Source organism: Fusarium oxysporum, chromosome 5, assembly GCF_000149955.1.
Source record: "Fusarium oxysporum f. sp. lycopersici 4287 chromosome 5, whole genome shotgun sequence".
In the NCBI taxonomy this organism is placed as follows: Eukaryota; Fungi; Ascomycota; class Sordariomycetes; order Hypocreales; family Nectriaceae; genus Fusarium; species Fusarium oxysporum.
This window is the reverse complement of record NC_030990.1, coordinates 763,514-787,483: the sequence shown is the minus strand read 5'-3', so window position 1 is coordinate 787,483 and position 23,970 is coordinate 763,514. Positions and strand designations below refer to the sequence as shown.

The following is a 23,970-nucleotide window of genomic DNA, read 5'->3' as shown; positions in this document are numbered from 1 at the left end:
GGGTCACAGGGATAGAAGTGCGACCCCAAAACGTCCCGAAGATTCCAACGTCGTCCCCATTTCATCTCATCGCCACCTTGAAACACAAAATACTCTTCATTCACGTGTCAGCCCATTTACCATATTCTTTATTTACAGTCAATCTACTCGCGTCGCAAGCTAGTTTCGATCCCCTAGACAGTCTCTCGTAAAGCCGCAGGGCTGACGTTGTTTCACTCGCCTCTTCTCTGTCTCTCACTCATCCTCATATTAATACTCATCCACTTATACAATGACTGCGCAATCACCTCCCAAGCGCAGAAGTCGCTTATCTTCAAACACCCAAGATAACGACGATGCAGCACTCAAGGTCCATCCTCCCTCCCTCTCCCCATTGAACCTCACTTACATCCCTCAGGCCCGTCGCGAACGTAACCGCGAAGCCCAAAACATCTTCCGCCGCCGTCGCCAAGCCGCCGAAGCAGCACAGGCCCAGCGCGTGCGTCGTCTCGAGCAGGTAATCGAAGAGATGAGCTCCGTCTTCATGTCCTTCGTTGACGAGATGCTCACCACTGAAGCTGTAGTCAGAGCCCAGCCGAGTCTTGTTGGTAGTTTGAGGAGAAGTATGGAGAGGATTCTGGAGCTGGCGCATGAGGTTGTTGGGCCGGAGGAGGATCTTGTGCTGTTGCCGAGGGAGGGGGAGGATAGGAAGCGTGGAGGTTCTGGATCGCCAGAGAGTGAGCAGAGTGAAACGACGGAGGATTCTTCGGGTTCGATGGCTGTTGCTGTGAGAAAGACTCAGGTCCAGGCGCTGACACCGCCTACGTCAACGGTCATGACTTCAGTTTCTACGCCAACTCCGCCATCTTTATCGACTTCAGCACCAGCTTCACTATCAACGCCGCCATACTTCAACTCTCAGCAACCACCAATGGCCAAATCCTTCAACCTACCAACATTCTCACTCTCGCCTCAGATCTTCGGCAACGGCTGGCTCGGCACAACCCCTGCATCACCCGGCGATCTCGCCGTCCCCTCATCCACACAACACTCAGCATTCTCATTCCGCCTCGCCTGCGATATACTAACGATAGCATGCCACCTCCTCGTAAACTCACCGCCGCCCTACGCAATGTCAGCCTGTGAATCGCGCCTCTTCTGCAACACCCTCAAAGGCCGTGCAAAAGACGAGATGCTCACACGGCTACGCTGGCTTATTGGCCCAGGTCGACATGAGATGTATCGCGTGATCGATCTACCGTACGGACGATATGGACAGTATGTTTATTCTCGCGCGGAGCTCAACCCTTCTACGGTGGAGGATATAGAATGGCCGTGGCCTACGCGACCGGCTGGAACGCGCATCGACCATTTCACACGATTCTTCAGCATTGTTGGAGTTGAGAAGCAGCTCCTCGCACTCGGTGCCAGGGTTGTCGATGCTGAAACTATGGAACTCAATCTGAACAACTCGCCGATGCCGAATGTTGGGCACACTGTACCGAAACAACCCGAGAGCTGGAGCTTCGTCAATTGTTTCTCATTTCCCACAGAGCCAAAATCTGGTCCTGTTACAGTGCGGGTGAGTATACCTGCTCTTATAAAGTCGCTCGCTACGAGATCTCTCTGTTTGATGCGGGGACCGGGAATACCGAGGTCCGAGATTGGAAGTGCGATTGAGGAAGCCATCATCAAAACAGGATGAGCACACGATAAAAGTTTTATGATTTAACGAGATGGACACACACGCATGACAGGAAGGATTGGATCACTATTAAGGCTTTTGGATTGGATATTGCAAAATTTGGGATGGAAGCGTTGTTATTATGGCCTAGTAAAGCGACCTGTATATTGGTATCTTGAATCCCTTTATCTGTCATAACGTCGTAATCTGTCATTTACAAGAACACAGGTCTTTCCTTCACACCTGTCTACTATATACCCTCCTCTTAAAAACATCATTTGTATGAACGCACAAACGTGCTCATTATCGTCTCTTGGATCTTAGTAGTCCCTCCCAGGAAACATGATGTCTCCAAGAACTCCTCTGCTCTTGCTGTCGTCGTTGAGCCGGTCGTGCCGGATCTCGAGGATTTGTTCGTCTCGGCTGTCGAGGCCGTCGCGTGTTTATGGCGACGAATTTCATAAATTCGGCGTCTTGACTTGGTGGCAGCGTACTGTTTTTACCACTACTGGTCCTTAGAATTGGGTCGTCTTTGAGTGTCTTGGGGTGAATCTCCAAAATGGCACCCTTGTGCTCTCTTCCTAGCTTGGCGGCTTCCACGAGGCCGTGCAAGTCGATATCTCGCTTCTTCTTTTCCTTCTCTTTCAGCATTCGTGTTTGGTCTGATCGCTCCATTGCTTCACGCTGTTCTTGCGTCATGGGCGTCTCGTCCTCATCGGGCTCATGGGTCAAGTGCATCATGTGAAGGATGTTCTCAACAGGACCCATTTCTTGCTCTGGTTGTTGGGCTTCCTTGTCATCGGCCTTCTTCCGCTTGAAGCAGCTAAAGACCTTTGACAGGAGCGCGCGAGTTGGTCGCCAAATTGCAAGCCAACAGTCTGAGATCAAGTTGAAAAGGCTTTGGACCAGGCTATCAGGAATCTGTCGAATCAAAGCTCCCAGTGGAATTGACATGACGCCGAAGAGCAAGCTCCATCCCCATTGGGCACCTGTAAGGGGTGTTGTGTCAAATGCTTCGCCTCCCTTGAAGACGATGACGAACTGGCCAGCGATAGTGATAAGCTGCACACCGATGAACCAAGGGTTACGCAGAAATCCTTGATACCAAATATCCAGCTTGTTATCCACGCGACGACAGTTGTGTTGATTAAAGAACTGCATCCAGACGTAGATGTTGAGCACCAATGTCTGGAGCTTCTCAATCTCGAATTCAGTGTCGGGGTTGAAGAGATCCCATCCAGCGTAGTGAACAACAAACACGACTATCAACTGGTAGATGGCTTGGCAAATGATCATCTTCCACATAGTGATGGAAATGATAGAAGCATTGCGGGGTTCGGGCTTTCGCTTGAGGAAGTCGGGCGAGGGGTGATCAGTAGCATAACCAAGAGAGGCAAAGATATCCATGATCAAGTTGATCCAAAGCAATTGAACGACGGTGAAAACAGCGTCGCCAACAAGCTCGGAAACGACGGTGATGATACCTGCGGTGATGTTGATAGTGAATTGGAACTATCGTTTGGTTAGCAAAGAACCTGGCCATAATGATCAATAACCTTACCTGGCAAAACTTCTTGACGGAGTCATTCACAGTTCGACCCCAAGCCAAAGCCTTGACAATAGAAGCAAAGTTGTCGTCAAGAAGAATGATGGATGCAGCCTCCTTGGCAACTTCGGTACCCTGGATACCCATAGCAAACCCGACGTCCGCCGCCTTCAATGCCAGACCGTCATTCGTACCATCACCGGTAACAGCTACCGTCTCATTCATGCGCTTCAGGTGTGTTACAAGAAGCAGCTTATCCTCAGGGCTTGAACGAGCCAAGACTTGCAGTCTTGGAATAACAGCATCAAGCTGCTCAGGTGTCAAGTCTCTGAATGTTGGTCCATCCATGGCAATGCCACCAGCTGTGTAGATACCACATTCTGTTGCAATGGCCTTGGCGGTCAAGAAGTTGTCACCTGTAACCATGCGAACGAACACTCCCGCAGCCTGACATTGGCGGACTGATTCCACAACTTCGGGCCGCAATGGGTCACGAATGCCAAAGGCACCAATGAAGATCATGCCAGAGGCCAACCATTCTAGGTTAATGTTATCGGGGTCGTCGTCTGGGCCATCAAAGATGTCCTGCGCGCTAAAGTCTCGGTATGCAATGGCGACAGGTCGGAGCATCCTGTTGGCGTAGTCTTCAATTGTGTTACGATAGCTTGCACGGTCATTTTCCGAGAGTCGTGCAATTGGTACTCTGAATGTTGGGTCCAAAACAACAAAAGCACAATATTCAAACACAACTTCCGCTGCTCCCTTGACGAGAAGTCGGTAGCGATCCTCATTAATCTTGACCAAAACTGCCATCCATTTTCGGGAAGAGTCGAACGGGAGGATCGCAACAATGGGACAGTTGGCCCTCTCTTCGGCCAAGTTGTTCATACCGAGATGTTGACGACTGAAGTGCAGCAGAGCAGTCTCAGTGCTTGAGCCCATAAAAGTAGTGGTGCCCGAGTCGTCATTCTCAAAGGCCGTGGAGTTGAGAGCGATGCTGTCCTTGATCAACCTCCGACATTCTGGAGAGAGTGACTTTGCCATGTCTATTGAACTGTCGTACTTGATAGTCGAGGCACGCGACATGGACGAGTCGGGATCCGGAACAACCAGGTCGGTGTCGTCAAAGTAAGACTCCAAGCCAACACGTCCAGCCACGACAGTCATCTTGTTCTGTGTCAGGGTACCAGTTTTGTCGGAGCAAACTGTTGTCGCGTTTCCCATAATCTCACACGATCGAATCAATCGCACCAAGTTGTTATCTCGGAGCATACGCTTCGTGGCAAAGGCCAGTGCAACGGTCACATTGAGCGCCAGGCCTTCTGGAACAGTGATGACGACGACCGTGACGGCCAGAATCAGAATGTGTAAAAAGTCTTCTGCCTTCTGAGAAGGCCCACCAGTAACGGTGTGGAGAGTGACCATGAAGCGGATGAAGAGCACAAGAAAAAAGATGGAACCTGCAATGGCACCGATAACAATAAGTTGCTTGCCAAGACGGCCAAGCTTCGCCTGGAGTGGTGTCTCCTTGACGTCGTCTCTCAACGACATGAGGATACGGCCATAGGTCGAGTTGACACCAACAGCAGTAACGAGATAGTAACCAACTCCGCGCGCGACAGTGGTTCCACTGAGAATGAAGGGGTCAATTCGGGATGTAGCTGAATGGTTTGGCCTCGGTACGGTCTTGTGTACAAGATCAGCCTCTCCAGAGATGGAAGACTCGTTCATCTGCAGACTCGAAGCTTGCACAAGAACACCGTCCACGGCAACAACATCTCCAGCCTCGAGGTGTAAAAGATCACCAACGACGACATCTTGAACGGGGATGCGCTGGAGTTTCCCCGAGCGCATCACTGTTACGTCCCTTTGTTGCTTTCGTTCATTGACCTTCTTAAACTTGTAATTCTTCTGCCAATCGGTCGCTGCGCTTGCGATGATGATGACGAGGATCGCAACGACGATTGTCACACCATCTACCCACTCGACACGCGATGCGCCTATCGACTTGTCGACAGACTGGTAGATACCAATAGCGAGTGAGATGGACGCAGAAATGGTTAACAAAATGATAAGCTTATCATTGAATGCTATCCACAATAGTCTGAAGAAAGATTTTTGTGCTATTTGGGGAAGGCGGTTATCCCCAAATACTCGTTTTCGATCGACAAAGTGGTTATCGCGATGTTCGAACAACCCGTTGTGGAGGAGCGGCGGCGACGGTGGAGGGGATGCTGCAGAGAGAACTGGCGGTCGTTCAAGGCTACCAGAGGCTACAGCTTCATCCAAAGTGACGGTACCGTCCAATGTTGTTTCGTCAGCGCTTAGTCCTGCTGAGATATCGGTTCGAAGACCAGCGGCTAAACCCAACAAGCCTCCAAACGCGCGCAGAGCGGAGATATTCTTGGCGGTCAGGAGTCGATGTAGCTGAGACGGGGTAAAAGCAAAGTTGTTGCCCTGGACATGTTCGTCGTCGTGCAAATCGAAGGGAGGGTCGACGTCGTGAGGCTCGGGTTGAGGATTCATCGTGTTATCAATCTTCGACTGGTCGTGACTACCAGCGTCAAAGTTGGAGTTAGAGTTGGACCCTTCGCCAGAGCCGCCATAGCGTGAATCAGGAACACTCGTGATGTCGTCCATCAATGGAAGTCTGTGTTACAAGTTTGTGAGCGCGAAGCAACCGTTGATCCAGAAACCCTGGTACGGCACTGAGCCACAGAAAGAGGTTGAATGAAAACAAACCAAAATAGAAGAAAGAGGAAGAGAGATTCAGTGGTGGATCGAAGATGGTTCGAAGGGGACCGTTGATTGTGGAGGAAGCACTGAAATCATGCTCAAGCTCTAGCGTGGGGGAGGCTTTTACAAAACTCTACCCCGAAAACGTTAGAGCCAGCCAGGTCCAGCAGGAAAATAAAGAACCTTAAAGAGAAACTCGTCATACCTGGACGACTCGTCTCCACCGGGAAATGACCTTCACCCGGGCAGAGTTGATTGTGAGTGGTGCTTGGCAGGTCAATCTCTATTCTGTGGCGGCGCAACTCTGTCAGTTCTGTCTGGGGGTCCCGGGCGGTCCGCCTTGACCAAAATACGCCATATCCAGTAACAATCAGCAGCGACACGTCGCTAACCCACTGTAACTGGTCCGCCTTACAGAGGACCGAGGGCTCCCCGGCCCCCGTCGTTGGGGAACTCTGGGAACTGATATTGTCACTGCCCATCATCTCGGAAGGGCCGAGACTCTTGGGGGGGCTAGGTAATCCTGAAAATGCTTGGTGCTGCTGCTATCGTGTCTTGGCGGTCGTCTTGGCTGCAACGTCGTTTGTGCTAAGAGAGACAGAAGCTTTTGGTTAGCGGGTGCATGTCGTCGTCATCACAGCAGCCTTTGGTGTTGAAGTTGTCTGATCTACAGACTTTAAGAAACGTCGTTGAATTAAGAATTGAAACACTAGGAAATAACGAGGAATGAGGCAGATCATGCACAGTGCTGAAAGCCCCAAACCTTACACGCGGCCCCTGGGTCTTGACCTTCCTTGTCGGTCTCTAGCTGAGTAATAAAAGAGGCAACCCAGTTTTTCTTGGCGAAAAACAAATCACGCCAAGATATTTTACTGTCGTATCTTGAGGCCAACACAAAAAGGCGAAGTTTGGCCTCTGCCAAGCTTTCTCCAAGTGATCTACCAACGAGTCAGATGATGCGAGTATCATAACAATTCTAGAAAAACTGGAATAATTGACTCAAGTCGATGACATTTACAGTTATCAAAACAGATCAGATACGCGGATCCGGGCGCATCTGATAACCCGAGGCCCCATTCTCAAAAAGATGCCCAGACATTGAGGTCCAGAAATAAACCGAGATGATGAGCTACGATAGGAGGTTGGAGAGAGGCATATTATTGGATGGCTAAGTTCCCAGAGCTACATGATTCTCTTTGTGCACAGTCGGAAGTAATTATTGTAGTCGAGTTGAATTCGACTTTCAGTTACATAAGACGGCATTCGTCAATGGTGAATGGCTAGCCACAATGAAACGGTGACGATCGAAGCCGCTGATAACAGTCAAGCCCGCCGTTACAACCAAAAAGTCAAACTGCACAACGTCAAGAGTAACTCCATCTTCATCAAAAAAAAGCAAGAAGTACAGACATAACCCCACGTGCAATGAGCCCAGACTCACTACACCAAGACTAAACTCCATCTCACCGTGTCGTCTTGTCCCTACAGCCTCACATCTCACAATCCATCCGTCTATCCAGAACCATCAACAACACAAGCGCACAAGTCAATTTATGCTCGTGACTACTCCTAATACTCTCTTTCGTAACATTTGTATTCCACGCAGGACGATCCAGTTTAGTGGTTAAGACATCCTATCGCTTTCCACCTGTAAAGCCAGAATATAGAATACCGCATCCTTCACTTCAAACCAATCTCGTCTCGTCTATCCAATTAATACCTCCCTCTCTTCCCCGATCGCTTCAGCGCCCTGCCGGCCGAGACATGCATTCCCAGATGAACATTTCCAGACGTATTAGTTCCACAAGAACTCACATCGACTCCGGGATATTTGCACGACCCTGTTTAACATCCCCATCGAGACTGTTTGCACAAAGTGATACAATAGAGAATATAGGGTCATGTCAGCGGTAGAGACATGCCAAGTCGTTAGATGTTAAGCTTGAATCAAAGACATGGCGCTGTCTTTCGCTTCGACCTCCGAACATTGAGCACATGTTGTCGTATCCTGTCCTGTTCTGCTTCGTTGCGCTTCTAGACGCATCTCCTATTACCCCTACACTTACCCCCATAAACGCCTTCGAGATAAGAACTTCAGCTGAGAGACTCCCCTATCGAACGGACATGATGCTCCAAACAAAGCAACTTCCTCTATCAAAGATCCCGTCGTTGTCCTCCATTTGTTCCCGATTCATCCCAAAATGCCTCGACATGGCTCGTTGCTGTAGTTTGCCTTTGAGGGGGCGACATCCGTTGCTGGATACCTGTTGGCATTCTCCTTCTGGGCTCTGAATCTTTATTCGGAGTCACAAAGACATTGAATCCACATGACGACCTTTGACAGAATTGGGTCTGTGAAACGAGTTCGGTGTTGAAGGTCTTGAACTTGGTCTTGGTATGATATTGAGATTGTGTGGATGTGATTCAGAGATAAAGCTCCTCGACTTCCCACTCGATCTTGAGTGGCTTCTTCAAACAACTCAAGACTATCAAACATGGAGCTACCAGGAGCTTTACTCTCATTCTTTCTTCAGTTTCTCCTCTTGCCTCTAGTAACAGCTTTACCTCGTCCCATGAATACCCGAGACGATGAAGTGTTTGCTCCCAAGGTCATGATCATCTCAATGGTAAGCCCCCTCTCCTATCTCACATCACCTCTCTAACACTGCACAATAGTGGTCCCCCGAAGCTGCAGTCTGGCACGAACGCCTCCCCGACTCAAATCTAGGCAACCTCTCCTCCAAAATTATTCACGCCCCTGGCCTCTCTATGCTCTTCCCCTGCGCCACCTGCACTGAAGATGGAAGTATCTGCCATATCACCATCGGCGAGGGAGAGATTAACTCCGCTGCTTCACTCATGGCTCTCATGCTCTCACCCAAGTTCGACTTTCGCCATACCTACTTCCTCGTCGCCGGTATAGCTGGCGTTAGTCCCAAGTACGGTACTCTTGGTTCAGTTGCCATCGCTCGTTATTCAATCCAGGTTGCTTTACAATATGAGATTGATATACGATCTCTTCCTCCACACTGGCCGACTGGGTACATCTCATATGGCCGTGACCAGCCTTACCAACAGCCCTTTATCACCTATGGCACTGAAGTCTTTGAACTCAACGCTCAACTCCAAGATGCTGCATACAAACTCGCTTCAAAGGCTCAGCTGGAAGATGCGAATGGCCCAGAGGAGTACCGTGCACTCTACCGCCGAATGGGCGAGACATATAAGAGTGCCTCTCAACCTCCATCTGTCATCAAGTGCGACACTGCTACGAGTGACGTATACTACTCTGGTAGTAGACTCTCTGAGTCCTTTGAGAATACTACAAAAGTGTGGACGAACGGGACTGGCATCTACTGCATGAGCGCTCAGGAGGATAATGCAATCTTGGAAGTCCTCGTCAGAGCAGCGATTGCAAAGATCTGCGACTTCTCAAGAGTCATGATCTACAGAACAGGTCAGCCGTCCAACAACTCTTATCAATCATCTCGCTAACCCTTGCAGGTTCCAACTTTGATCGCCCTCCTCCTGACTACACCGACCTAGATCATCTCACCGCCGCCAAACAAAACGGCTTCTCAATCGCCATCGCAAATATCTTCAACGCAGGCATTGAGATCGCCAAAGGCATTATTGAAGATTGGGATACCACATTCAAAGATGGCATCAGAGCAGAGAACTACATTGGAGATATTTTCGGTAGTCTTGGTGGTGAGCCTGACTTTGGCTTTGGCAGTGTGACCCATGGTGAGCGCATTGCGCCGGATAGTAAGAGCAGTGAGTTTGCGAATAGGGAGATGGATAGACGGAGGGTCTTGACGCAGAAATCTTTGAGGAAGATCTAGATCAGTAAAGGGCATGGCAGTTGGGTTTATATCATTCAGTTTTGATAATCTTGGGAGAGCATATGGTATCATGGCGAGGTCAAACTTCTTTCTATTTTGTTTTAATAAACACTTTTCTTTGAACCCTTTTGATACCTTCGTCATTCTCAATCATTTCCGCTATCGTTTCTTTTGTATCATTGTCACTTTACTTGTATGATCCAATCTGTTTCGCCAAACGGTCAATCTATGATCTCAGGTATGCTTCGTTCCCCTCCTCATGAATCAGCAGGCCAAATATCTTCATCAATTCACATATTTAAAAGCATTTCGCATCACTAAAACTTTTCAAATCACCTCACCAAGGCCCATCGGCCCAAACGTCATGCTCATTCGTGGCACACAGCGTCGCCCAGCCTGACGCAACCCACAGCACTGTAAAATGAAGGAACAAAAGGAGAAGACTCATGCCTAAGCCCCACGCTCGTGGACCGCTTGTAAAGTAGTCTCCGTAGCCTTGCCTAAGAGTTGGGGAATAGCTCGTCACTTGCGGTAGGCCAAGATCCAGTGCTGCAACGCAGACGAGCGGAATGCCTACGTTGGGTTGGACCATGAGTGGCCAGCAGGGACGTGTGAGAGTGGTCATTTTGATGCCAAACAAGCCGAGGCGAAGGGTATAGCTTAGTAGCGGAGAGTTATCGCCTGCCAGATGCATAGATCGGATGAGAAACACAGTTGCTCTCCGTCTAAGAGCGTCAGCTGTGGTCGTAGGTGGCGGCATCAAAAGTGGAGGGCTTTGAGAGTTCCGCCTCTCGTGCATCTCTGAGTGCTCAGATGCGTCGCTGACGCTCACGGCGGGTGTCACAAAAGATCCAGGATGAGCTTCCTGGCTATGGGACATAACCATGGACTGCGAGCCACGATGTCTCGATAGAGACTGGCGGTGCGGATCCAGCCGAGAACTTTGTGCACTCTTGGTAGGCGACAGATCTCTCGAAGTAGTCCTAGCCAGGGCACCAAGCTCTTCAAACTTGTCCGATTTTGACGTTTGATGACGATGTCGAGGGCCTGTAGAACTGTAAGAGTAGGTTTGTTACAACACAAGAAAAAGAAACTTACCTGGAACTGGGGTACTTGGGGGAGCGGGCGAGTCCAGATTCTGTATGCGAGTTCCGATCCCGAGATTTGGTGCAGGCTCCTGACTTGCACCATTCTCGAACGTCATTGACTCGCCTCTCATGGCCTTGAGAACCTCATTGGCACTAGGTCTTTCACCAGGGTTGAGAGCCAACAGTCTCTTCAAGAGTTGGTATAGCTTCGAGGGAAGATCTGGGCGCTCACGTCGCTCATCCTGGAACCCTTGCCAGTGGGTGATCTCCGCTCGAAGTTCATCCACATCTTCAAGTTCTTCTTGTAGAGCATTCGCGCTCTGGTAAGGAAGTCGCCCGAAGCACATAAAGTAGAGAATCATACCAAGCGAGAAGACATCCGACTTTGTGGTGAAGTTTGCATATCGACCTGAGGAGACATCCATTTTGAGGACCTCGGGAGCGCAGTATGAGATGGTTCCGGTAGTGCCTGAAGACTTACGGACGACATTTTCGGGCTGGACCTCACCGAAATCGCTGATGAGGCATGTCGTTCTGCTACCCTCGCGATGGAGCAAGCAATTACTTGGTTTCAGATCGCGATGAATGTAGTTGGCCGCGTGGAGATATGCCACTCCGGATGTAATATCCTTGAACAGTGTGTAAATTTCATCGAAAGGGAGCTTGCGGTTGCCGTTTAATAAATCGACAGGAGTATCGAGTTGACCCTTTGATCGTCGACGCATCTGAGCCTTGAGTTCCTCTTTGGTCGCCTCACGTGGTGCTCCGCCGATGATGTACTGTTGGAGGTCACCACCATTACAGTATTGCTGGAGGATGAATGCGCAAGCAACACTGGGGCCAAATCGGGTGAGTCTAACATCCTCAAGCCAGACATGCCGATACGATACGAGGTTTGGATGGGAAAGCTTGGCAAGAAGCTCGACTTCGATGAGAACCTTCTCTAACCAGGCGTGATCATCTCCGACCGGGACTCGTTTGCAAGCGAATTGACCAAGGGCGCATCCGTCAATTTCGTGTCGTACAAGCAGCACGACGCCTTTGCCTCCCTTCCCTAAGACTCTTTCTTCGACGAAAAATGTGTTGAAGTAGTTGGGACTGAATGCATCTCGCCGTATTCTGCTGCCTTCCGCTTGCGCGACACCGGGTGTACTTGACACAAACTCGGCCTCATCTGGGCCTGGAGATGGCGATGTCTGATTTGTTGCCGGGCTACTACCGCCAAAGACAGGACCAAAAAGTCTTCTCACTGGACTCGGTGGATGATCGGCAGAATTATCGTTATTCGCATTGGCAGCGCGGAGCATACGAAAGTAATCGGGATCGACATAGGTCTCTTGCCGAGCACCAAAGGAATCATAGCTTCGGTCGGAAGTATTTTCGGAACGAGTAAGCGGCTGATGGCATGTAGGACAAGTCGAGATGCCTCTGATCTCGAGTCGATGTGATTGAGAATCGCGAACAACGATAGCGTTGTGGTGACGGCTGCAAGTACAAGGGTTGGTTAGCTTGCTATGGATACCTTGCACAACAAAGAAAAGGAAGCGTGATGACGTACAGAACAATCTCTCTGCCCTCATGGGGCTGGTAGGGAATTAGCGACATGTCCTTGGAGCGGGAGCATCAGATACAAAATCCAGGATCGCAATCATGGTAAAGATGATGCGATGGGGAGATTGAGGATTTTGTGTTGGAGCTGTTGGTTCAAGTGGAAATGGAAGTGGAATGGAAGTGGAAAGTCTCGCGGGGAAGTTCTACAGTGGCAGTGAGTGGTGTTGATCGATGCTGACAAGGGATCGGAGATATCGAGGTAACGTGAACAACAACACGCAACAGTGCTACTCTAAAGTCCATGAAATTACAATGAGATTTTATGAGTCCTTGGCTGCGATTACTACACCCTCTGCAAGTATACTTGATTAGAAAGTCCAGTCTGTTTAACTGTTTTGTACTTTTAACAGCTTTTGTGAGCTCCAGGGGACAAAGTGGAGCTTGAACAGCATTGGATCGCTATTAAATTAATGCGTATTGATTATCAGGCACCTCAACTAAGCTTTGTGATTTACATCTTGACGTTGTCCGATAGGTAGATCTTGAGCTAATTGCCCCTGAACCGTTGAGCTACATAAGAGTAATTATAGTATTGTCAAACCTAATTCTTTTGCAGCTCATCCACTGTCTCAGTTTGAGCCAGAATGTCAACTTTGAAGGTCTAGGGTATTTTCCTTCCACATCCTCGACCAACAACTCCTTCCCCACTATCGCGAGGGCTTCCCAATTACACGCAAGCGACTCTCTTTGTCCCGAACAACTCATTACCATGTCAGATCTCCGACAAGCGTGTGATAGATGTCACAGTAAGAAGTTAAAATGTACAAAGATCCCTGCCTCTTCAGTCTGTACTCGCTGTGTCAAAGCTGGAGTCACCTGCCTCTTCAGCCCTCCAACTCGATCTCTGCGCCATCCTGACAATGTTGCCTTCAACTGGTCTATGCTTGGCTTGGACGAGCCTTCAATCGACCCAGTTCCTAGCATTAACCTGGATCAATTCATCACAACGCCGCCTGTCAGCGAAGATACAGACCCACCCCCACCGGCTCAAGTCACTGAGATATCTCAGTTGACAGATCTCATGGCTGGGCTGGACCGCCTGCGGACCAACTTTCCAACCTCACAACGAGATCATTTATCCATAAGGGAACTCACCGAGTTCATGAAGATATGCAAGTTTGATCTTGGATCATTCCTTGAAGATCTGCTACAACGTTCTCAAAAGCTACTTCACTTATATCCTGAAGTTCTCAAACGACTTGAACCCGAGGACATCAGCTGTGATGCCCCTGACTGCATACATAACGCACAAAAGGAATTTTCACTTTCAAAATCCCGAATTTCAATCGACCAGTCTCTTATTCACCTCATCATGGCCTGTCATCTAAGACTACTGGATATCTTTGACATGATCACTAACCATGGGCGTATGTGCGCTCATGCTGTACCGCTGTTACCCAGAGAGCACGAACCCAAGTTCGACATGCCCGAGATCAAGATCGGCTCTTTCGTTGCCCCGAAAATCTCTGCAGCTTCAATGATGATCGCAATGGTGATCGAGCTCCAGCATTCCCTGAGCTCAAGGGCAGAGCAACTGGAAGGTGCGGTATCATTAGCTGTCGGCAATGAGTCGAAAGCAGCAAAAATCATTAGTCTTCAATGCGAGTCATTGAAAGAACGAGCCTCAGACACTCTTGAGGGTCTTTGTTCTCTTCGAGACAACCTTATGAAACTTGGTGTCATCAGATGAAGTCTTTTTAACCGTTTACTTCATTACGTATTAAAGGGACCCGCAGATGAAGAAGCGCAAGGCTATTCCCAAGCTACGAGAAGACACAAAAGAGATGAATAGGAAGTCTTCTGTCTTTGAGGCGCCTTGGATAATGGTCATGCATGAGAGTCAACTGCCATTGCTCCCTTCATTAGTCGTGTGCAAGAAGACAGACATGGCTGACTTTCCAAACGGACACATATGTTGGCTCCCGATGCAAGGAGCCTGAGAAGGGCCGGTTTGCTTCATCAACTGCCCTATGAGATTGTCGGGCTCCGTCATCTGGCCGTTCGATGGAGCATGCCTTTCACACGGAAACACGCGCTCAAGGGGGATTTGGGCTTCGACAGACAATGTCGACAGGTTTACGATACTGATCGATCACTAGAAAACGTCAAGGCAGCTGCAGGCTTGTCATACTGTCGCCTTACAGCAATGCCCGAGATGTCACAGCGTTGCCATTTTGAGATCCGCCCCCAAGCAACAAAACCCGATTGCAACACAAACTCACAATGTTTTACAACCAGTGAAACCATGCTTTCTAATTTACCCGCATGTAGCTGTTACAAGCCAGTTATGCACCATTGTCTCATTCGTTCTGTCGCAATGCTTCGTCGTGGCCGAGATACCATCAGTGCCATTCTCCACTGTGTGCTCCCCATGGAAGAGATTCTGTGGATAATCTCATAGCTGACGTTTGCGGCTCGTGGGTGCACGATGCCCAACATCAGTACATAAACACGGGAAAGCGCGTGTCACCAAGCTACAGGGAGTGGAACTTCAACCTTTGGCGATGGCATTGGTTGTCCGAACATGCAGTCGCGCGGACGTTAAGGCTGAGGAGTCGGGGTTACGACCTAAACGAGAAACCCTCTGCAGGTTGATTCTTGAGTCGAATTAAAGCGATACTGTCAGAATAGGTACCGGTTTGGGTGCCGCTGTCACACCACGTGAAATCTATGGGTGGTCAGACTGGGAATTCTTCCGATGTTATGTGAAGAACCTCAATTCATGGCCGAATATCCGTATACGAGACTACCATTATTGCTAAAAGATAAAAGAGCGCGGGGAAATGTCTCAGCCAAAGCCATGGGAGCACCTCCGCACAAGAGAAATTCCCCAAAGCCGACGGATATTGCGAGGAAATAGACCGGACGTCAACTCCATGACTCGGCCGAGACTATCTCAGCACGCCATGTCTAGGAAAGCGGGTGATCAGGCCGTTTCAAGCAAGACCCCTGCCCAATGAAATTGGCAGACCCATGCGAGAAAGGGACCCTTTGCGAAGACAACGTGCTCTAGTGTCATGTAGGTAGACGGAGTTTATGGCTGAACCCGAACGCGAGCGAGGACCCGAAGAAGAGGGAGGGGGGAAGATGTGCTCCGGCCGAGGTTCGTTGCATTGGAAGAGGAGATCTCCAATAGATTTAGACGGAAATCCGAATTGGCGGAGGGCCCTGTTACATTGCTTCAGGCTATGTTCAAGGATGTAGGGACAGCTCTGTTTTTTCTCTGTTCTCTTCCCTTTTTTCTCCTTCCGAGACTCGCTTCATGCTATGTGCTCTCCAATGATGGTACCTTGAACCCGTTTGTGTTTCTCCATCCACAAGCGAGAACAGTTTCTCCCAGTTTGCGAAACAAACAAACTTAACTTTGTTTCTCAAACATCTATCTACCTCGACACTGGCATCTCCGAGGCCCTCCAACCTCGTTTGTCCATTCGCTCGCCCATCTTGTCAGGTTACCGACCCTCCAAGTCGTCCCATCAATAACCTCATCTTCCAACGACAACTTTTACGAAAATTGAACCTGGCCGACCTCAAGTGGAGGGGAACCACAGAATAGAATTTGCGAAAATCCGGGGAGACGAAACGCAAAGTCTCCACCAGCATAACCTGGAAATTACCCAATACAGACTATCTCCGACTTCACTCACATTTCAACAGATAGTTGAGACGTTCAAGATGAGCAGGGAAGATGACTTGACTCGCGAAGAGTCAAGATCTCATGCCTTGACCCGCGAACCAACACGCGAAGAAAAGACCCGAGAGGCTATTGCCGAGGGCCACGATGCAGATATTCCTAGCAACATTGGCTTTATACCCACTCCAGCAGACGAGCAAAGACGAGCCAGTCTCACCAGCCATAGACGTGCAAGCCATGCAAGAGAAAGAGCTTCCCTGGACCCAGAGAAGCACGCCAAGGAAAATAGCTCCGTGAGAGACGAGGAAGAGGGTGGTTCGCAAACGCAGAGTGAGAGCGATATTGTTTGGTGGGATGGTGATAAGGATCGCCAGAATCCGTACAATTTTGCGACTTGGAAGAAGGTTCTCAATTGTGTGCTGGTATCGGCCTTGACGTTCGTTACGCCACTCGCATCGTGTAAGTTGCCCTCATCGTGATGCGTATCTCGATACCACGGCCTTCGATGAACACTGAACGATGAAGCCATGCTAACATGACATAGCCATGTTCGCACCCGGAGTACCTCAACTTATGGTCGAATTCGGTAGTCAAAGTCGTGAACTAGCATCCTTCTGTGTGTCAGTCTACGTTCTCGGTTTGCTGCAGGCCCCATGATCTTCGCTCCTCTGTCAGAGCTATATGGACGCCAAGTAGTCTACCACTGCTGCAATGTTGGTTTCATCGGTATGAAGTGCAACCTTACTACCTCAAGCCCTTCTAATATTCTCAGTATTTGTCATTGCCTGCGCCAAAGCTCCCTCGTTGAGCAGTTTCATCGCGTTCCGTTTCCTTAGCGGCACATTTGGCTCGACACCCATCACCAACGGCGGCGGTACAATCGCAGACATGATTGTTCAGGAGAAACGAGGTGCAGCAATGGCGAGCTTCAGTATTGGTCCTCTTCTTGGACCCATCATTGGCCCAGTTGTTGGTGGTGTCGTAACTGACGCCCTAGGCTGGCGATGGGTATTCTGGATCATCGCTATCATGTCTGGTGTACTGTCCTCCGTCTTCTTCTTCGCCTCTGAAGAGACCTACGCACCCGTTATTCTCGCCCGAAAGACCAAGAGACTCCAGAAGGAAACAGGCAATGACCGCCTTCGATCTAAACTCGACGCCGGCCTCAGTCCAGCGGATTACTTCAAGCGCGGTATCCTACGGCCATTCAAGATGCTCCTCTTCTCACCGATCTGCATCATCTGCGGTGTATACGTCGGTCTCGCCTATGCATACCTCTATCTTCTCTTCACGAGTCTCACACCTCTATTTATGCGAATCTATCACTTCAACACAGTTCACGCAGGCCTGACGTTCCTTGGTCTTGGTGTGGGTAGTATGATTGGCGTAGCGTACTTTTCCGTCTCGAGTGACAAGTACATGAAGAAGAAGGCTGCGGCTGCTAAGGAGCAAGGCATTGACGATCCTGCTGAGTCAATGAGGCCCGAGAATCGACTTCCGCCACTGAGAATTGGTGCTGTTTTGCTCCCGGCTGGTTTCTTCATTTACGGATGGACTGCTGAGTATCAGACTCATTGGATTGCGCCTATCCTTGGAACATGTATCATTGGTGTCGGAAACCTGGTCATCTTCATGGTAGGTCCATCGCTTGGTATCGTGATTTAGACTGACATATTACAGTCACTACAGATGTACCTCATCGACAGTTTCACCGTCTACGCAGCCTCCGCCCTCGCCGCCAACGCTGTCATGCGATCAATCGCCGGAGCATTTCTACCTCTCGCGGGACTGCCAATGTACGATAAACTCGGTATGGGATGGGGAAACAGCCTTTTGGGCTTCATCGCTGCTGCGCTAATCCCTGCGCCGTGGCTGTTCATCAAGTATGGAGAGCATTTGAGAAAGAAATTTGAGATCAAGGATTTATAGACGGAAAAGTGGACAGACCGGCGATTCTCAGGCATACATAGAGGGAACCCAGCATTTATTAGCATATTCATTTACGAAGTCACTTACTTATTACTCGTCCACTGCATTACCGCCTGAGTGAGACTGCTCCAATGGCTTTACAACGGAGCTGCAGATGAGGCGTTGATCACACGCGCGAATGCATGGCCGTTGGATACAACCGATGTGGCTCGAGCCGAACCGCCAGGGCCATGAGACAGGACAAGATGACAGAAAGTTGTCATCACGCATAAAGAGGCGTCTTGTCAAGGAAACCTTTCAATGCCTATCTCACGATGCTGTACAACTACACGGCATTCACGCAATATCCACTATAGCGACTGAACATGGACAACTTGTGCACCCTCGATGACCTGACCTTGTCATAAGAACCCCGTCAAAAGCACCGACAGTGCCACCTCATCATGACATCCCCTGCGTGTAAACACCAGCACCTTGATCCACTAGACCTACAGCAACACCCTCAACCAGGTGTAATGAATAACGAGCCATCAAGCGCCCTAAGTATATATTAAGCTATCGCGAACTTATCCAATCATTTACGTCCATCAGAAAGGGTCCTAAAGCTCTCGTCCATCCCTGGGCACCCATCTCACCACCTCACCATCCCAGCACGGTATCAAAAGCTCATCTTGAAGGACCGACTATTCACCTCAATCATCATTATCATGCCAGAATCGGTTATCACCGACCTTTTATGAAGTCAGACCACACCTTCGTACACGGACCACAAAACCGTAGACCCATCTCATCATATATCGTATCGTCAGGGGTAAGCAATGTACCCTTGAATCGAGAGATCCGGACCCTAGCTCGGGGTCTTTCCATAGCTCAGCCCTTTAATCCTTGGCTGCATGTGTGGGCTAGAAGACTTCGGATAGGCGGGTCCTTAGGGACTTGAGGCGAGAGATGTACTGGACATTATACGGCGGGATGTCGGCCTGGTATCCGTAGTGTTCCGCAATATCAAGTCTACTTAATGTTTACTTTATGATGAGTGACTTACTCGCTTGGAGGGCACAATTCACAGACGAAAATGATATGATGCAAAGGGACTTGCCCTGTTTATTCCTTTACGTGATTCTGAACTCGTAAACCAGTACCCTAACCTTGGAAACAACCATTGCCCTGTCTATCATTACTAATTTCGCATTAAACAATTCCCCATCACTCCAGGTTCATCTTTAAGAGACTTTTATGCTTTACTGAAGCTGACCAATGCCAAGGTGCTCGGGGTCAGCCTTGACGATTCGGAGGGTGTTGGTGTTACCCATGCCGCCCTTCCAGCCCTGGACAACGACAACGGTGTCACCGGGGGTGAGAACGTTGAGCTGGAGAGCGTTGTTGACGGCCCACTTGATTCGGCGATCGACATCCTCCTGCCAGTTAACCTGGGTGAAGTCGGGCTTGGTCTCGGGGAACAGGAAGGGGTACACGCCACGGTACAGATGGGCGAATCGAGATGTTGTGGGGCTTCGGGTGACCATGAAGATGGGGCACACGGGTCGGTACTTGGAAAGCATGCGGGCCGACTCTCCGGAGGTGGAGAGGACAATGATACCACCGGCACCGAGATCGAGGGAGGCACGGACAGCAGCCATAGCGCAAGACTCGACAGTGGAGACAGGTCGCTTGACAAGAGTGCACATCTCCTCGAAGTGGGAGACGTAGGGGATGGTGTTCTCGGCCTTGAGACAAGTCTCGTGCATCTCCTTGACAGCCTCGGAGGGGTAGCTACCCTTGGCTGTCTCACCAGAAAGCATAACACAGTCGGCACCATCAGTGATGGCGTTACCGACGTCGCTGATCTCAGCACGGGTGGGGCGGGGGTTCTTGATCATGGACTCGAGCATCTGAGTAGCGCAGATGACGGGCTTGCCAGCGAGGTTGCACATGGCAATGAGCTTCTTCTGGGCAGCAAACACCTCAGCAGCGGGAATCTCGATACCGAGATCACCACGGGCAACCATGACACCATCGGTGGCCTCGAGGATCTCCTTGAAGTTGTTGAGACCCTGTCGGTTCTCAATCTTGGAGATGATCTGAATGTGCTTGCCCTTCTCGCCGAGAACCTCACGGATGTCATAGATGTCCTGAGCGCGGCGGATGAAAGAGGCGAAAACCATGTCGACGTTGTTCTCAACACCGAACTTGAGATCAGCCTTGTCCTTCTCGGAAAGAGCGGGCAGATCGACATCAGTGTTGGGCAGGTTGACACCCTTCTTGGAGCAGATGGCACCGTTGTTGCGGGCCTTGACTCGGATAGTCTTCTCGTCCTTGATCTCGAGGACGTCGAAAGCGAGAACACCGTCGTCGACGTAGATGACACGGCCGGGCTCAATGACGCTGGTGATGTTCTTGTAGTCGACGTACCTTCAAGAGTTAGCTTTAGGAGTAACATCAGTTTTATTGTACTCACATGTTCTTGTCATCACAGGCAGTGGCATAAGAATCGTCGGTGGTGATGTTCATCTCGTGGCCAGCAGTGATGGGAATATCCTCATCGTTGGGAGTGTTGCCCGTTCGGATCTCGGGGCCCTTGGTGTCAAGAGCAATGGCAACATTGCGACCAGCGTGGGTAGCCTCGGACTCACGAGCGTTGTCAATGACAGACTTGTGGTACTCGTATGATCCGTGGGAGAAGTTCATGCGGACAACGTTAAGACCGGAATCTCGGAGCTTGTTGATGGCCTCAACAGAGTTGGTCTTGGGGCCAATGGTGCAGATGATGGATGAGCGGCGGTAGTTGCGCTGAGGTCGGAAAGCGGTGTCGAGGGAAGCAAGCCATGAGATCTTGCCTCCGAACTCGAGGTGGTCCTGAGCGGTAGCAGCCATGACGCTTTTGGAATGCTTGTGTGAGGGTTTCTGAGCCATTGTGAAAGAAGTGGTTAGCAAATGTTGCGTAGTGGGCGGGATGAGCTTGGCGGGGTAGCTCTGCTGCAAGAGAATGAAGACGTGAGGAATTCAGGCCGGAACAGTTGGGGAAGACGGGAAATATATGTCTCTCTCAATCAACTGATATCAGCAGCCAACAAGTAGCAGAGCAGAAAGATCAGGTCGTTCTGCGGGCACTTGCTATGCAGGCCAACAGGGATGCATCCGTGAGCTGTAGGCAAGTACATGGGGCTAACGTGGATCTGATCTGACGTTAAGTGACGTGGTGGGAAAGGCGATAGCAATGGGGCGTGGCATTTCTCGGTGGACAGAGCAGTCGGTGCGACACAGTCTGGCTGGCTTGGTTGGCGAGAAGGACAAAAGACGACCCATGAGCTCAATAGATGGGCCGAGTATAGAATCGTCAGATAATCGCTAATCGGGCCAGAAGAACCGAGTCCAAACCCGACACCTTGTTCGTACTGTTGATGGGTCGCAAGGAATCCAGTGTTTCTGAACTGCTACTGCAACCCAAAAGCCAGAAGCGCATCTGCAAAGACGGGTATATGCCACACCTCCATATCGTTATCGCCATCATTTTGGAGGGCCGGTAGACCAAACCCCAAAAGGCCCAAGCCACAGCAGTCGTCTCCATTCATGTGCAGCAACAGCAACAGCAACAGCAGCAGCAGCATGTTGACTTACAGGAGTATATGGATTTTGTTGTACGAATGTTGCACCGTACGATAATAACCCAGAAGGATGATGTGGTCAGAGAGGCAGAGGAACGTGCGCACTCTTCCTGGTATTATTTATTGACGACGTTCGATGGAGGGAGCTCGCAAAGGTCGAAGCGTAAGGGGGCGGGATGGTACTAAAATCTTGTTTTTGTCGTTGGTAAGAAAAAGGTTGAGGGATGAGAAGGAAGAAGAAAAGAGAAGAAGAGGGAGAGAGGAAGAAATTTGGTGTGGTGATGATGATAATAATAAAAGACGGGAGAGCCCAGTTGGCACAGCGCAGTACAGCTCAGTAAGGTACAGCGAATCTTCAGGGGGTACTTTACTCTTGCCTCCCCAATCAACAAAGATTTGTACCTCACCGAGAAATCACAGCCATCATGACTGGAGGGGTAAGAGCCAAGCATGGAGTAGCGCTACGGAGTACTTGCCTCAGATGTACTTAGTACGGTGAATTCATAGCCCGCTTTGGTCAAAGTGTCTGAGCTCTCTCGCTGTGGTTGAGATATGGAGAGCTTTTTTTTTTCGCCTTTTCTTTTTTTCTTTTCTTTTCTGGCGATCTGGTTCAGAAATTATGGGGAGCTGTTCCTTGCACCCCGCTTCCTGTGAGATGCAAGCTTACAGGCCTTGAATTGTATGTATTAGCTTTTGAGTTGATTTATATGCTCACGATGCTCTACACTTTTATTTTAAAGAAGACCAAGTAATATAACTCTATATATTCTCATGATAACCTTGTCAGAGTCTCCAGTCTGAAGCCAATGTCTTGCCCGCCCTCGTCAAAGTCGCGTAGCTATTTTCTGTTCCCCCACCAAACTCGACCCCGCTATCGCGCTTGGGTGTTTGGTGGCTTTGCTTTTGCCATCCATCAGCATCGTTAAGTTACAGCGGCATATTCGGGGCAAAGCACTCCGCCCGCTACTGCAGCATCCGACAGTAGCTCTCCCCTCTACGAACTGTTCTTCCCAACCCCAAATCGGTAGTTTATCTGTACCTTGCCTTGCCATTACTTAGTGATTTACGTTCATATTAGCCAAATCTCAGAGTGGGTTATCATATCAAGTACATTGGCCGTGTCATGAAACGCGCAAACAAATGCCAACCCCCCGCCACTCAATGCTGACCGTAGTTGGGTTACCTCATCCCTTGACTCAATACCAATTCGTTGAGTAGTGGCAGGGTATTTCGACGGTGCCAACAGAGTTGGAGTCAGAAAGCGCCTAATTTTCTAACGAATAAAGTATCGCCCTCTCACCTTGGAAGCATTGGCCTCACCTGAGCTCGTAACGTCTCAACAACAATCATCAAACTTTGATTGGGCTGAAATGCAAGACCAATCAGTCAATTACTTACCAGGCATGCTGCTACGATTGGGTTGAGGTTTGTCTTAGTATTGCATACTGCTAAGAAACCTCTTGGCATGATACACATCAACTTCGCTTCCTATTATCCTCTTCCTGTTCAGGCAAGACATTACTGTCGATGTATGCCATGACAAGTGTTTTTAGCCTACATCTTCAGCAGAGTCATGTCTATGACGCGAGGGAATAAACGAGTCTTATCTATCGTTTCAACCTATCAACCCTTGAGCTCAACGTCTTTTTTCTTGGCTTTTGATTCAGCCTAAGTCCAAGCCATCGACGTCGGTTCCAACCGTCCTTCTCCTGGCGGAATATACCACTCAAACACCTCTGTCATGGCCGCGGAGATCACCATTGGGTCGCTATCATTCAGCTCTTGAGATAGACCCCCATCTCCTGACTAACGTTAATTGATCGCATAGCTTAGACTATAGCTGACCGACATGTCGTTTCAACAGAAAAATAAAAATAAACCAGCCGCCCCTCCCTCACCAATAAGCGCGAGTAATATGTCAAACACAGCACATTGCATTGAGTAAACGGCACTTTAAACGACATTTGTTTTCAGATATCGATAGATACCAAGCCCATTGGGTAAAAACTATGTTTGTCAGAAAAGATTGGCGGCGCGGGGGTCAATTGCTGCAAAAGAGGATCCCTCATGAGTGAGGGATTTTGCTTCATGACTCCCCCCTCCTCGTCTTTGCTCTTCTTGGGATAGAACACGGCGATGCACTCGGCGATGTCTCTCTGGACCCTTGAACCCCTCTTGCATCGTGGACCGCCAGACGTTGAGGCGAAGGGAAAAAACAGTTGTGAGTGGGTTCTCCTGTAAATAACGCCGATATGCCACCGGAACAAGCGGTTTTGCTTTTGACCGGCGACTACGAGAGAATCCACCCACAAT

At 49.6% G+C, this 23,970-nt stretch overlaps 10 protein-coding genes across 13 annotated transcripts; 6 read left to right on the top strand and 4 right to left on the bottom strand.

Annotated features, from left to right (window-relative positions):
* Positions 1 to 51: 51 nt before the first annotated feature.
* On the top strand, positions 52 to 3,220 carry FOXG_15451 (uncharacterized protein). Its single transcript, XM_018395554.1, has 2 exons — positions 52 to 349; positions 398 to 3,220. The coding sequence occupies exons 1-2, from the start codon at positions 272 to 274 to the stop codon at positions 1,682 to 1,684; spliced, it is 1,365 nt and encodes a 454-aa protein (XP_018255443.1). The 5' UTR covers positions 52 to 271; the 3' UTR covers positions 1,685 to 3,220.
* On the bottom strand, positions 59 to 6,379 carry FOXG_15450 (uncharacterized protein). Of its 2 annotated transcripts, XM_018395552.1 has the most exons (3): positions 6,151 to 6,379; positions 3,225 to 6,078; positions 59 to 3,175 (listed from the first exon to the last, which is right to left on the bottom strand). In XM_018395552.1, the coding sequence occupies exons 2-3, from the start codon at positions 5,847 to 5,849 to the stop codon at positions 1,967 to 1,969; spliced, it is 3,834 nt and encodes a 1,277-aa protein (XP_018255441.1). In that variant the 5' UTR covers positions 5,850 to 6,078; positions 6,151 to 6,379; the 3' UTR covers positions 59 to 1,966. The 2 variants fall into 2 exon arrangements, with proteins under 2 accessions (XP_018255441.1, XP_018255442.1); XM_018395553.1 differs by lacking the exon at positions 6,151 to 6,379 and having other exon boundaries at positions 1,691 to 3,175; positions 3,225 to 6,120.
* Positions 6,380 to 6,714: 335 nt separating this feature from the next.
* FOXG_21915 (uncharacterized protein) lies at positions 6,715 to 7,681 on the top strand. The gene has a single exon (XM_018402294.1). It carries the CDS (start codon positions 7,222 to 7,224, stop codon positions 7,357 to 7,359), a length of 138 nt encoding a protein of 45 aa, XP_018255440.1. The 5' UTR covers positions 6,715 to 7,221; the 3' UTR covers positions 7,360 to 7,681.
* Positions 7,682 to 8,440: 759 nt separating this feature from the next.
* Positions 8,441 to 9,790, top strand: FOXG_15449 (uncharacterized protein; the record flags this gene model as incomplete). The annotated part of the gene is made up of 3 exons (XM_018395551.1): positions 8,441 to 8,572; positions 8,622 to 9,402; positions 9,450 to 9,790. 3 exons carry the CDS (start codon positions 8,441 to 8,443, stop codon positions 9,788 to 9,790), a joined length of 1,254 nt encoding a protein of 417 aa, XP_018255439.1.
* On the bottom strand, positions 9,676 to 12,630 carry FOXG_15448 (IKS protein kinase). The gene is made up of 3 exons (XM_018395550.1): positions 12,437 to 12,630; positions 10,889 to 12,363; positions 9,676 to 10,837 (listed from the first exon to the last, which is right to left on the bottom strand). The coding sequence occupies exons 1-3, from the start codon at positions 12,481 to 12,483 to the stop codon at positions 10,128 to 10,130; spliced, it is 2,232 nt and encodes a 743-aa protein (XP_018255438.1). The 5' UTR covers positions 12,484 to 12,630; the 3' UTR covers positions 9,676 to 10,127.
* A 568-nt stretch (positions 12,631 to 13,198) lies between these two features.
* Positions 13,199 to 14,278, top strand: FOXG_15447 (uncharacterized protein; the record flags this gene model as incomplete). The annotated part of the gene is made up of 1 exon (XM_018395549.1): positions 13,199 to 14,278. One exon carries the CDS (start codon positions 13,199 to 13,201, stop codon positions 14,177 to 14,179), a length of 981 nt encoding a protein of 326 aa, XP_018255437.1. The 3' UTR covers positions 14,180 to 14,278.
* Positions 14,279 to 15,558: 1,280 nt separating this feature from the next.
* On the top strand, positions 15,559 to 18,106 carry FOXG_15446 (uncharacterized protein). Its single transcript, XM_018395548.1, has 4 exons — positions 15,559 to 16,582; positions 16,668 to 16,849; positions 16,896 to 17,758; positions 17,804 to 18,106. Exons 2-4 carry the CDS (start codon positions 16,777 to 16,779, stop codon positions 18,050 to 18,052), a joined length of 1,185 nt encoding a protein of 394 aa, XP_018255435.1. The 5' UTR covers positions 15,559 to 16,582; positions 16,668 to 16,776; the 3' UTR covers positions 18,053 to 18,106.
* Positions 15,631 to 16,894, bottom strand: FOXG_21914 (uncharacterized protein). The gene is made up of 2 exons (XM_018402293.1): positions 16,872 to 16,894; positions 15,631 to 16,734 (listed from the first exon to the last, which is right to left on the bottom strand). Exon 2 carries the CDS (start codon positions 16,650 to 16,652, stop codon positions 16,206 to 16,208), a length of 447 nt encoding a protein of 148 aa, XP_018255436.1. The 5' UTR covers positions 16,653 to 16,734; positions 16,872 to 16,894; the 3' UTR covers positions 15,631 to 16,205.
* On the bottom strand, positions 18,093 to 22,377 carry FOXG_15445 (pyruvate kinase). Of its 3 annotated transcripts, XM_018395547.1 has the most exons (4): positions 22,134 to 22,377; positions 21,671 to 21,846; positions 20,511 to 20,956; positions 18,093 to 20,464 (listed from the first exon to the last, which is right to left on the bottom strand). In XM_018395547.1, exons 3-4 carry the CDS (start codon positions 20,924 to 20,926, stop codon positions 19,294 to 19,296), a joined length of 1,587 nt encoding a protein of 528 aa, XP_018255433.1. In that variant the 5' UTR covers positions 20,927 to 20,956; positions 21,671 to 21,846; positions 22,134 to 22,377; the 3' UTR covers positions 18,093 to 19,293. The 3 variants fall into 3 exon arrangements, with proteins under 3 accessions (XP_018255433.1, XP_018255432.1, XP_018255431.1); XM_018395546.1 differs by having other exon boundaries at positions 21,671 to 22,377; XM_018395545.1 differs by having other exon boundaries at positions 20,511 to 22,377.
* On the top strand, positions 21,454 to 21,579 carry FOXG_21913 (uncharacterized protein; the record flags this gene model as incomplete). The annotated part of the gene is made up of 1 exon (XM_018402292.1): positions 21,454 to 21,579. One exon carries the CDS (start codon positions 21,454 to 21,456, stop codon positions 21,577 to 21,579), a length of 126 nt encoding a protein of 41 aa, XP_018255434.1.
* Positions 22,378 to 23,970: the final 1,593 nt, after the last annotated feature.

Bases quoted from the DNA above. Each gene is read 5' to 3' on its own strand.
- FOXG_15446 (XM_018395548.1), top strand. From the start codon at position 16,777: ATGATCTTCGCTCCTCTGTCAGAGCTATATGGACGCCAAGTAGTCTAC. The intron at 16,850-16,895 runs GTATGAAGTGCA...TAATATTCTCAG, and splicing joins CTGCAATGTTGGTTTCATCG to TATTTGTCATTGCCTGCGCC. The intron at 17,759-17,803 runs GTAGGTCCATCG...GACATATTACAG, and splicing joins GAAACCTGGTCATCTTCATG to TCACTACAGATGTACCTCAT.
- FOXG_21914 (XM_018402293.1), bottom strand. From the start codon at position 16,652: ATGGCTTCATCGTTCAGTGTTCATCGAAGGCCGTGGTATCGAGATACG.
- FOXG_15450 (XM_018395552.1), bottom strand. From the start codon at position 5,849: ATGGACGACATCACGAGTGTTCCTGATTCACGCTATGGCGGCTCTGGC. The intron at 3,176-3,224 runs GTAAGGTTATTG...ACCAAACGATAG, and splicing joins CCGTCAAGAAGTTTTGCCAG to TTCCAATTCACTATCAACAT.
- FOXG_15448 (XM_018395550.1), bottom strand. From the start codon at position 12,483: ATGTCGCTAATTCCCTACCAGCCCCATGAGGGCAGAGAGATTGTTCT. The intron at 12,364-12,436 runs GTACGTCATCAC...TTGTACTTGCAG, and splicing joins GAGGGCAGAGAGATTGTTCT to CCGTCACCACAACGCTATCG. The intron at 10,838-10,888 runs GTAAGTTTCTTT...ACAGTTCTACAG, and splicing joins CCCAAGTACCCCAGTTCCAG to GCCCTCGACATCGTCATCAA.
- FOXG_15451 (XM_018395554.1), top strand. From the start codon at position 272: ATGACTGCGCAATCACCTCCCAAGCGCAGAAGTCGCTTATCTTCAAAC. The intron at 350-397 runs GTCCATCCTCCC...TACATCCCTCAG, and splicing joins ACGACGATGCAGCACTCAAG to GCCCGTCGCGAACGTAACCG.
- FOXG_21915 (XM_018402294.1), top strand. From the start codon at position 7,222: ATGGCTAGCCACAATGAAACGGTGACGATCGAAGCCGCTGATAACAGT.
- FOXG_15445 (XM_018395545.1), bottom strand. From the start codon at position 20,965: ATGGCTCAGAAACCCTCACACAAGCATTCCAAAAGCGTCATGGCTGCT. The intron at 20,465-20,510 runs GTGAGTACAATA...TAACTCTTGAAG, and splicing joins GCCTGTGATGACAAGAACAT to GTACGTCGACTACAAGAACA.